The 12,347-nt window shown below is 36.3% G+C and overlaps 1 protein-coding gene across 1 annotated transcript in view; it reads right to left on the bottom strand.

Moving 5' to 3' along the window:
* The window catches only part of CTNNAL1 (catenin (cadherin-associated protein), alpha-like 1), a 56,927-nt gene that overhangs the window by 20,494 nt on the left and 24,086 nt on the right, over window positions 1–12,347 (bottom strand). The window contains exons 4-8 of the mRNA XM_010583582.1: window positions 10,233–10,352; window positions 7,875–7,964; window positions 7,391–7,561; window positions 6,159–6,359; window positions 3,162–3,248 (exon numbers count right to left, since the gene is read on the bottom strand). Coding sequence (XP_010581884.1) covers window positions 3,162–3,248; window positions 6,159–6,359; window positions 7,391–7,561; window positions 7,875–7,964; window positions 10,233–10,352 — 669 coding nt within the window. The remainder of the gene's footprint in view (window positions 1–3,161; window positions 3,249–6,158; window positions 6,360–7,390; window positions 7,562–7,874; window positions 7,965–10,232; window positions 10,353–12,347) is intronic.

The following is a 12,347-nucleotide window of genomic DNA, read 5'->3' on the forward strand; positions in this document are numbered from 1 at the left end:
AGCATGGCACAATGGCCACTTCTCATGAAGAACACACATTAAACTGTGTGAATCAGACCGAAGCCACACAGCACCTGAGTTAATAATATATTAAAAATTAAGTTCCTATGAATACATTTAATTCTCAGTGATGCAAAGAAAAGCTTGAATATAATCAGCTTGTGACACAGCCTTAGAAAAGCACAAAGCATCTTTTCTGCAAGGAGACTGAAGCCAGAGATGGGTCTTGAGGAAGCCTCAAACACTCTCCCTATACTCCCAACAAGCAAGGAGCTCCCCCTTGAAACACATCCCTAAATCCAGATACACGTTCAGACCTAGGGATCTGCTGAAATTGTGCTGTGAAGGACTCCGCCTGACAACAGCTATCAGCGACAGCTGCTGCTAGTTCCCAGTGACTAGTCATAGTAGGTTTACCTATGCCCTGTAATCAGCCCCATTTTAAAAACATAGGGAAAAACAAAATAGCAACCTCTTCAGAAATAGCAGAGCATTCTTATGCTCATAGGACTATTGTAAGTCTTGTAATATTACACTCACTTTGCTGGACTGCACTGAATATACAACAAACTTGGCTGTTCAAGAAGAAAGTTATTTTTCAAGTTCTTATGAATGCAATGAGCTTGAAATTGTGACATTGGTGGGCCTTGACTCTGTAGAGATGAGAATGTTTACTAGAACAGTATGTTGGGTTTTTTTATTCCACTGGACTCTACCTATTTTTACCCTCTTCCCCTGGCAGTAGTTCCTGTGCAGTCCAGAATTAAGGGGCTTGGGTTTGGGGGTTTTTTTGTTTTTTAATTTCATGCAAGAAACCTGAATTGTTGCCTCAAAACCTGCTGTGACTGTTTTTTTGAAAAAAGAACAAAAAACTTTGACAACCTGTTATAAACTATTTATATAGTGTTGCTCGCATGCCATTAAAAATTAGCACAAACCACTAATCTCAGAAATGAAGTCAGCTCTGAAGAAAGGACATCTGCAAGGCTTGCAATGTTAGAGTAGGAACTGGCAATTCTCATTTATATATAGGCTACAGACAGATTACCTTTTCATTAGAGATTCTTTTCATCCTGATCCAAAAAAGAAATTTACTTCTACTTAATGCTGCCTCTGATCATTAGCAGGAAAATCATCTCAAGGAAGGAACGTACCTTTTGTTTCTTCCATAAAGTGACAGAGATGGGAAATAACTACTTTTAACAAGGCTGTCTTGTGTTCTCAGCCACCCAGGCTCTCAAAACCATTTTAATTAGTCACAATACTTAAATTTCACCAGCAGAGATCCTGGTTGCTGACTGATACACTGCAGCACCGAGAGTCAGACTGACAGGACAGTCCTCCTCAGCCACATACAGAAGCATGGCTACTCTGGGATCAACCCAGTCACTACACAGAGAACAATGAAAATGACATAGTACTCTAGATTTACTTCTACGAGTAGCATGAATCCTGTGCATTTTAAAAAAGCTCTTACTAAGCAAGCTTTCATACTCTACAGGTCACCAAATCAAGTCATATAGAACTTAGCATTTGTTAGTCTAGAAATCCACACCCACTCACATTTGCTCTGCAATTTCTAAAACAGCGTGCTATGTTTTCACCTGCACTGCTTTTCATATGGAGCTACATCACAGGGCATAGGTAACCCACTATTTTGTATTTTATGCCACCTCTGTTAGCTGGTTTACAGAAGGTAATTTTCTATTATTGTCACCTGACAATTTTTTAACTTAAGTGTGGTAAATGTGTAGTCTTTGTTGCATGACATTTTCATAAATAGAAACCTGTGGGTAGGACAATATGGTAAGATTTACATTTATGGAGCTGCAAGAAAATACAAGATATTAATGCCTTCTGCCACATACTATATTCCAGCCACCTTTGGCTTTATGATCCATGCAATTACATAGTCACATACTATTTTGACTGGGAACCCTTCCTCCTCATTCAGCACACAGGAACGATGTTACTCAAAAAGGATGATCTTACAGTTAAAGCAGCTGAATGTCACTCCAGAAAAGCTCTGCTACTGACTTCCTACATAATGGTGACCAAAGAAAAAACTATTAAGAAAAGTGCACAAATTATGTATCCTCCATTTTCTGGGAGCCCAACACACTACCTGACAGCAGAAGTGCAAAGCACTTAACTGCAACTGAAATAGATTCAAAGCACTGTTCAAATCTTCAGGACCGCTGCAGGAATTATAATCTAGAAGCCAAGATTTCTCATTTTGCCTCTATTAAAAAATATGCAGCATGATTTTTTGAGCAGTTGAGGTTTTCCAGTCACAGCAGCTGAGAGCTCAGTCTAAGCAAGTCCACTATACTTCTCTAACATCTTTGCACTGCTCTGTAGCCTAGTATTGAAACCCTCACTGTCCTTAGTCTTCATTTCTCCATCTGTTTCAAGGAATAATAATATGAAGCAGTTGAAAAGATACCCGAATGCTTTGCAAATATTTTGGAAGCTGCCAGAAACCAGTAATTCTGTATTTGGCTCAAATCTGTGCAACAGACAAGGCAGCAATACTACCCATTAAGGGAGACATAGGGGTGGCAGGGGAGGACCCTGATCAGCAAGTGCATTCCAGGTACCAAATGAGGCAGCTATCTCACATGTGTAAGCTGACACCCAGCATGCTTGCATTTAGGGAAAAAATGATTTACAACAGGCACATACGCAGCTGCCAACTGTCTAGAAAAATACCTGAGTACAAGGCACTGTCATAACACATTTCTTCTATAGAAATCAATAGAACAGCTTAAGTACAAACAAACAACAAATGTAATTACTCATTTAAGCACACACTACAAGAAAAAGTATTTAAAACAGTGATGCATGCATCTCCAAGGAAAGGTTAGCCTTTACATCTGAACTAATGATTATATACATAGTACTTATTTCCAAACACTTCTCTTGTTTTATTGTTGTCAGAGTTAGCAAAGAGCGTATGTATCCAACAGATTTCTCATCAGTTCTAAGTAAGGACACAGAAGACAACTGCATGCTAGCTCCCCGATATAATTCTGATTTAGCTACTCTTGTCTACAAACAGATACTAGCCTTTTGGGGTACAGGGTCCTATTTTACAGCTTCACATACAAGTAAGAAGTTCAAGCTTTTATTCAGTTTATGCTTGCTTAAACTAGACTTACCTCTCTTTTAAGTTCATTCATGCACTGGCATGTTTTTAAAATGGCTACTTCCAAGTCTTCCATGAGATCCTTTGTCTTCTGGTTTTGCTACAAGCCAAAGAAAGCAACCAACAAAACATTACACAAAAAACCCCAGCAAATCCCAGGTTCACATCATGTGTCATTACTTCAAGTTGCTTTAGAAGACAGCTTTTTCTTTCTAGATGTAATGTTTTCATTTACACATCTTGTTTATACTCTACTTGAAAAATTCTTTTATAGAAACTTTTATCACCAAATCAAATCTAAAAATAATAGTGATGCAAGCTAATTGACTGTTTCTGTTGAAGAGGAATTTACTTCTAAACCTCACTGAACTTTTTTTCAGGAAAAGGGTTTTCTTAAGCTTTACAACTTCCAAAAATCTTCTGTCTAAACATCCTGAAGTAGAGCAACAGTTTAAGGCATTTTTTAAAATTTTTTTTAAACGCCCTTTTAAAATAAAGTGGTACCTAAAGTGTTATACCAAATGTTCTACACTGAATTACAAAAAAGTTACTTAAAGCATTCTTGTAAGTCTTTAGATCGTTGTCCAACTTAAACAAGTACAGTAGCTAACAACATTTTGTTGAGGTAGCTTCAAGACAGAGTTCCCACTTCTGCAAATAGCACGTATGTATGGAACAACCCAAATGTCAAGAGACATACACTGCGAGAAGAGTTAAGTAGCAGTAATTTTGCATTGTCCTCCAAAACCTACTGGAAACAGTTATCCCTAGGTGGGACCGTTAACATGGCCATAGCTGAGAAAAAATTAGCCCCTCAGAGTCTAAATTAACATAAACATACACACCCAAAATGTGTGTAGGTATAGACACACATACCCTCCATTTTATTTAAAGGGAAAAAAACCCCACCCAAGCCAATATGATAATTTTCTCAGGTATTCTTATCCATTCTAAGTCTCAAAGCTACCTGTTTCTCAAATCTAATGCTTTCCTTTACATAATGTTTGTAGAAGTGTAACATCACAAAATCACTTTTAACACAAGGAGCATAATGTTTTACACTCACTAGCATATCCTTTTTATTTCTTTTACTTATTGAATGCGCACATTTTTACTCCTTCTATGTGCAACTTTTTTTTTTTTTTAAAAACGTGAGTGAAGGAATTGCCTAGCCAAAATAAGATTACAGGAAAACCTAAAATGAGACAGTAGCTTGCGATCTTATGAGCTCGAACATACACAGGAAGGATTTCAGAAACATTTAAGATTCAATCAATAGCATTAGATTATCTGTTGTGCTCCAGGTAGTTTTCATTAACATACAATAAGACAAAACAGAACAGATCAGTGATGTCAGTCTAATTTAGACTTGACCTAGGTTACAAGACACTTCTGTTTTAAAATACACTCTTCACTGAAGACTCAGTTACTCCGCTTGCTAAAAGGAAGTATGGCAAGTGCAAAGGGAGATAATTGGGTGCTCTAAGAGCTCTACACATCCCTCAATTCATGTATCCCCAAGGCACGATAATTTTTTTTTTTTCAATCAACAGTCCTGCTTCAATTACATTAAGTCCCTCAGAAAATATCCACCCTCCAATGAAGCTGCTTAGCTGAAACTAAAAAGCCACCTCAGTGAGCTGATGCTATTTTATCTGCTTACTGCATCTTCAGTCACAGCTAGGCTGGGTTACTTATTAATGAAAATACTTAATGCATAAGCACACATGTGCACGCCCAAGTATTTTCACGGATCATATATATGCATAGTTCTGTACTAGGCTCTCATTTCTATCACTTGAAATGTAGCATGTATATTATTTAGAGGTGATCATTTTCCACCAGTAAGAGAGCTTAGAAATACCCAAGTGTACTGGTTTTGGCTAGGACAGAATTAATTTTCTTCATACGATCTGCTATGGTGCTATTTTGGATTTGTGATAAAAACAGTGTTGATAACACAGGTATGTGTTAGCTATTGCTGAGCAGTACTTACACAGCCTTGCTTTCCAGGGCTAACCACCAACACCAAGCTAAACACAGTTTTAGTTTCTTATAGTTAGGGGATTCTATGCAATTAACATTCTGTATGTGTCTTCTCTGTAATAACAAATTTGTATTATCAGTAAGATTTATATGCTCTTTAAACAGCATTACTGCGTTAAGAACACCTGACTGCAGCATCTGATTCAAAGAGGAGAAAAGAAACAAAAATGCTCTCTCATTAAGTAATACACTCAGTTAAGTATCCTATACTAGTACACATCTGCCATATCTCAGAGGGTCGATAAGATTTCATGCTCTACGTTTCCCCAGGAACAAGACTGAAAAAACCAAGTCAGAAACAGAAACTGCATTTTCCATCTCTGCTCTTCCTCCTCCTTCTGCATGTATCTTCTATGATCTTCAAGGAACAAGACAAATGACAGGGGAGGCTTAATGTGCTTATTCTCTAAAAAGGAAAACTACCATCATTTAAATCTTGTAAAAAGGAAAAAATTGCCTGTAAGTCTTAGTGTGTCTTTACTCTCCCCTCCCTCCACAAGATCAAAAAAACAGTTCATTTTTTAGAACTGCAATAGTTTCAACCTTATCAATAGTTTAAGTGTTTTCAATATTCTGTTGAAAACAAGAAACAGACGCTGTGGTCACTGCCATGGGACAATTGAAGTCTCTGAACTACTCAACCAAAAGACCTAACTGTTTAAGGCTGTGCAATGATACTTCCATTTGCCTTCTTGTTTCCACTTACAGCTTCATTAAAATTAGTCTACTGCCACTAGTGGCCTAATTTAACCATCAAAGAATCAATGAAGCGATACCACTGGGGCAGGGGGAAGACAGAATGTATTGAAGCTGCAGAAGCACAGAACAAACTCTGGCTTCCTTGATCAGCTCTCACTAAGAGGAATAGACACAGTTCTTTCCTCCTAGACCAGAAGAAACACTGCATTAAAAATTTCTTGCCAAAGTAGAGGTGAAAAGATTTACTTTGCTAAAAAGCTCTTACAGCTTGCATCCACACTGAAACCAGCTGCTCTAGCTCCATTTTAGCCTGTTTAGACAGCTCCAAAATGTGTTCTCTGTGCTCATGACTGGTATAGGCAGAGTCTGTGAAGTCCTCCGTATGTTCCAGGATAACTTCCAGCATTGTCGAAAGGTTCTCTTTTGAGAGAAAATAAAGATTCTCACGAAGACCCTCCACCTTATTCTGAAAAAGAAGCATATCAGTTCCTTGAGAATTTATGTGGTTATACAGTTGTGACACAAATGCAGAAAGCAGATGCATGATTTTGCATTTTATTTTTCTCCTCAGTGCTTTTTTTTTATTATTCACTTATTTTCAGAGTAATCCAACAATTTGCTTGTATCCAGACCTCTGGTTTAAGGTTTGGGATTTTTTTTTTTTTAATGTAGTACCATCAGCAAATTACTGGCCACTTATCAGAAGTAACAGCAAATACATTACTGTTCTACTGCCTACTGCTGTCAATAAAAAGTTAAGTGCAGCAAGTTTCAGAAATTGTGTATTCAGATTTGGTTTGATCTTTCCACATCCATATCATCTATTTGGAGTATTTTTCTAAAAGTTTGCATGTAGCAAATTGAATACTTTGAGGCACTTTCAAAAATTTCAACCAAATTCTAAAGGGGCAGGGGGAGTAAATAAAAATAATAAGAAAATCAAAGTGATAGGCTCCAAAGAAAGAAGGCATGGTTGTTCATTAACTGTTCTTAACTGACTATGAAATTTTGAAAAGCCTTTATCAGGAAAAATCAACTGAGCTACAAGATACGATTTCAATACATAACATTTTCCTTTGAATGACAGTTTGCTCTTTTAAATGTTTGGATGAATATTTTTGTGTACAGTTTTAAAAATATTTCCAATTACAAAGCAAAAATTCTTCAACAACTATTTTAGTGAAGTTCTCATCAGTATCTTGATACTTAAGTTTATTCAACGTCAAGGCATCACCTCAACAAAACTAATGTTCTTAATTCATTCTGATTCAGGAAGAGATGGCAAGTAGCAGAAGGTGTATTTTGGCAACGGCAATGAAATTATAATCACCTCTTGTCAGATTCTCTAACATTTTGGGACAGTTCTTTAAGTTAACACTGCTGAAAAGATGCAGATGCACCATTTGGAATTTAAAATTCTTTTTTTTTTTTCCTTCAAAATTCTAGTTTTGAGGCAATTCATTAGGCTATAGAAAACAATGCTATTTCCACTCTTACCTTGAATTCTTTGATGCCAGAATATATGCTGATGGGGACCATTTCATTTTCTCCGTTTGGTCTAGAGTCAGTTACAATTTCTATTACCTGTTCCAAGGCTAACCTCATCCGATGAAAAACGCCGTCTTTGTTTATACGAGCAGATTCACAGTCTGGATGCCTCAGACAAGTCTTTTTAAAGAAAGCAAAGTAAGTATTATGAAAGGGTACACATGCAGTAGAGCAAAATGAATGCTTCCTGCTCAGGCAAGTCTAAACAATGTGTTAGAATATGATAAATTCTTTCTGATAAACTGCTATTGTGTTAAGTAGAATTCATACCGTTACTCAGAATATAAAGATTTTCCTGTACTCATTCTTTACTCTTACACCCTTCTTTAGCATGAAGTTTAAAGTGGGGCTGAGAAAGAAGAGTCAGCTATTCTGCCAGATGTCATACGCTGTGATTTATCCAAGTTGTGCAAGAGCTCTCATACTTACTCACCTTTGAAGCAGTTAGGAGCATCATGGTGCACTTCTCAAGAACAGCCCTAGATGCTGCCATTCTAGCCTTTTTCTTCTCATCCTTCAAATCCTAAACACCAAAAGAAAAACTGACCTGAATATTACACAGTATCTAAAATGTTAACTGCTTGTGAGACTGGAAAAAGGAAACACTCTTGCAGATGGATGAGTTGTGAGAAAGCCTCTTTATGTCTGACAACTGCTATTTTCAGCCAAACTCATGATCTAGAACTTGCTTTTCAGACAGATTTTAATTTATGCATTTATTCTCAGCTCTATTCAATTCAGATTTCAAAGAAGGAAGATCTCATAGATACAGAGCATGTTATGTAAACTGTCACTAATTTTGCTATCTTTATCATATAGCATTATTCATAAAACAGAAAAATGAGGGGAAAAGAATAGCTGACAAAAATATTTTCTGAAATGGGGGGAGGGTAAGGCAGGGACAGAGAACACCAGCTTTTCATTGTACTGCAGTGAAGGAAAAGTAAAATAAATCTCTTGTCTAGTTGAGTGTTATATTTACTACATACCAGTAATAAAGTTTTAACAGGCTAAAAAAGCAATTCCTCTGAAGAAAGGCATTGAGTACAGAAACTTTTCAAGAACTCTCCAAGGAGAGGGATATACCTGCAAAACTGAATTATATCCCCAGAAAAGTCCTTCAACAGGGAAGAATTTAGAGTCCAAATTGGAATGGGGCTAAGAGGGGGGGAAGATGGCAAGACATGAATCCCTCAACATGTAAAACAGTCTAACAAGAAGAAGAATTTACACAGCTACAACCAAGATCTTCTCAATGCTCGCAAAGATAGCTGAGCGCTATTTCAGTGTTAAACAGGCAACTGAACAGAAGCAGCTGAAAAGCGAACAGTTTACAGGATGGAATTAATCCTAATTTACCCTAGATTACAAAAAAAAACCCAAACCAACAAACCCCAGATAAATCACAGCAGCAGTCTGTTTTGACATTTTTATTAAAAAAAAAAAAAAAAAATCTTATTTAGCAACTACAGAAAATCTTTAGTATCAAAATCACCACATTTAAAAAAAAAAAACCCAACCAAAAAAACCCTCAAACCAGCTCATTTCTGAAATTCTGACATTACATTCTGATAAGTCTGACCACACTCAAGAGTTTCCAGCATACTTATTATAACTAAGGAAAAATACCTCAAGGTATGTTCCCTCCCAATAAAATTAACAATGTCACATAGCAGCCTACACACTGTAAAGTGAGCATATCAAGAAAGTCTTGACAATTTAGAAAGCAGTAATGAAACACTCCTTCCAAAAGAGTGATGTAGGCAAGGAGGGGAGAGTCAAAGACCAGTTAACACTGAAACCCAAAAATAGTTGGAAAAAATATCACTTACTAGTAATGCACCTTTCTCCTTCCAAGGAACAACTGCTATGAATATTTCAAGGAAAAATAAAGAGAGTTCATTTCCAAGCAAGTATTTCCTTTAACTATATGTAGCTTTTCCAGAACTGATTCTTTGATACTGAGCATGTACTTAGCAGACCCAGAACATATCAACAGTAAAAGGAGATGCATGAGGTTGGCCAATTGTTTATACAAATTCAATTCTGAATTTTGCTGGCTATTAGGGACTCTGTATATCTGTATCAGACCCTGGTTCAGTTCTGAATGGAGGATTTGACTGCCAAGGGGAAGCAACTAGAGCTCACAGCAGAAGCTTAAGCCTCAGCAAACCTTTTATTTACATGGAAATAGCAGCAAAAAGCTTCCTGCATGAATGAAAGACTTTGAAATAGTAGCTACATGTGAGAAGTAAAAATCTATTACCTCAACATAAGAAGGTTTTGATCTAAACCTAGAAAAATATTCCATAATAATAATAATAATAATAATTAAAAAACCCACCAAGCAAATGCTTTATTAGGATCTAAAGATTTCATGTTTGGAGTTTTCTAAAATAATTACTCAGCTTTCAAATCCCTTCACTATGTGCAAACATCAAATGTTTCTGTCAAGTAACAACAGAAATTCTCTACCAGAGTAACAAGCCAGAAAAGTTAGAGCCAAAAGACAGTGATTGAAACCAAAGGACATCTCAAATAACATGCACCCAGGCTTCTGGAAGATATGCAGATCAAACAACAAACACAGTGATATTTCTCAGGCTGAGCTTTAAAATCAAAAGATGTCCTTTGGGTGGAGCAAGGAGAACAAGTTAGGTATCATAAACAGGACACCAGAAATTGTTTTGTTTTGATATAGTTAATCATCCCAGAAGAACCCAAATCTTCCAGTGAATCAGATGAAAATGATACCTTACAACATCTCTCACAGTTTTTTATTAATACTTACATTTTGCCGATCTCCAGTTAAATGGGCAAACTCTACCATTTCATTTCCAAACTGGCTGAATATTTGTACAAACTCCTGGAAACTACTGACTTTTTCTAGTTGTTCCATTGTTGCAAGAACCTACAAGATAAGGGAAAATACTGTAGTTTATCCAGATGCTAAACAGAAAACATTATTACTAAACTAGGAATATTATTTGCAGACACTTCTAAATCATGTTGTTTAAAATGTATATATTTTGTTACTATTTGAGCATTCATAACTCAACAGCTGGATATCAAGTCTAAATTAATAATCATGCTTCATTCAAAATGAGTCATTTGTTATCAATCCTCAAAAAACATTTTCCTCGCTCTTCCTAGTACCAAGAGTAACAGTATTACAGGATTCAGTTTCCAGATTTAGGAAAAATGTTACCATCATATTAAATTTAAAAACATAAGTACTTGAAATTAATATACAAATTATATCCTTATGTTGCAACTCTCAATTTCAAAGTTCAATTTCAGATGCATAACTTTCAAAGTCTAAAACCACAGTTGCACAGTCAAGACAGGTGTTCTAAAGGCTGCGTGCATTAAAAAAAAAAAAGAAAGAAAAAACCTAGCATTCCACAAAACAAAAAAGTTAGAATTGAATTAATACGTAGTTTTATACTTTCCATAATAACTTACTCTAACTCTGAAGATTTTTATTAGCTCTAAATAAAACAAAGAACTAAATGAACCCAAGCTGTATCAAGCTTTTACTTTTACTCAAGATACATAAAAGCATGTGAAATTAGCATTTTTTTAAAACATTCAGCAAAAATTATCATATAGCTTATAAATTACTGAAGCTATCCTGCTGAAGTCACTACAATATGGTTTATTACAGAGATTAACATTAGGGTTTTTCAGGTTAGATGTATAGTTGCTAATCCCAAAGTGATCTTTCAAATCCATTAAATTACTTCAGAAGGGAAGACAGTCAAAGCAGTTCTTTATTGTGTTTCAGACTGGAGGTAAGATACTGCATGAAAATTTAACAAACTGTACTTGAAAGGGAGAAACGTCAACATATTTTTCCTTTCCTATACCAAAAGCATCTTCCCCCCAACTAAAAAACCAGTCTACATACCTGATTATGACAAACAACCCCTTTCCTACAACCCAGGCAAAACCTCCTAGAAGCACCTGTTCTTTTGTAATAGAGCACCTGCTCAACCTCAGAGTTATAATCTACGTAAAGCAAGTGTTTCACTAAATCCTGCGAGTACTGTGGAACCGCCACGGCTTTATCATGCAATATTAGACTGCAGTATCTGCCAGAGTATCTTATGTTATGCAGCCAGTTCCGCAAAGGCTGCAGAAACAGGAACTTCCATAATTCAGGTGTTGATGCATGAGCAAGGCTGGGGTATAAAGGACTTGGAAGGAAGCTGCACAAAGATGGAGATGTGAAAAAGCAGTATGAGAGTGGAAGAAGCAGAGAACCACACAACTGGGAAAATGAGAATGTAGAAAAGTGAATGTGGAGAAAGGAGAAAACATACAAGTTAAGGTCTAACTTTCTCTTTTAAGAATGGATAAAAAATAATAGTAATTATGCTCAATCGTTCTTGGTTTAAGCAAGTATAGTACTTCATGAGTATGGTCTTGCTTGCAAGCAACTCTGTTAGAGGTACCCTAGAGCAAGTGTTGCTGTCATGACAAATCTCTTGTCAAATAAAAACTTCAGTGAAAGCACATGCATTTCCATTACAGCTAACAATTCTAGACATTCCCGGCAGAGCTGACATTCCAAGAAACTACATACAGGGAGAAACTGTATGGACAGCTCTAAATTTGTCTAAAACTTATTCAAGAAGTTGTTAAAATGCAAAATACCTGTGATGTCTTCATAATTTTTCATTTTAAACTTTCTTCAACATGAAGCACACAGTAATTAAAAGGTACATTTTTAAATACAAGGTTAAAAATATGTATCAAAAAAGGCTTTAAGCGCCTATTAATATCTAAATTAGAACATAGTATTACACAGCTACTGCTGCACTATGAATGTCACCTTTCAGACAGTGGTCATAGGCTAACATCACTTCAGGGCACATCCATATTTTGATCCAATCCGCACAGG

The sequence above is a fragment of the Haliaeetus leucocephalus genome, unplaced genomic scaffold, assembly GCF_000737465.1.
Source record: "Haliaeetus leucocephalus isolate CR32 unplaced genomic scaffold, Haliaeetus_leucocephalus-4.0 Scaffold915, whole genome shotgun sequence".
NCBI lineage: Eukaryota > Metazoa > Chordata > Aves > Accipitriformes > Accipitridae > Haliaeetus > Haliaeetus leucocephalus.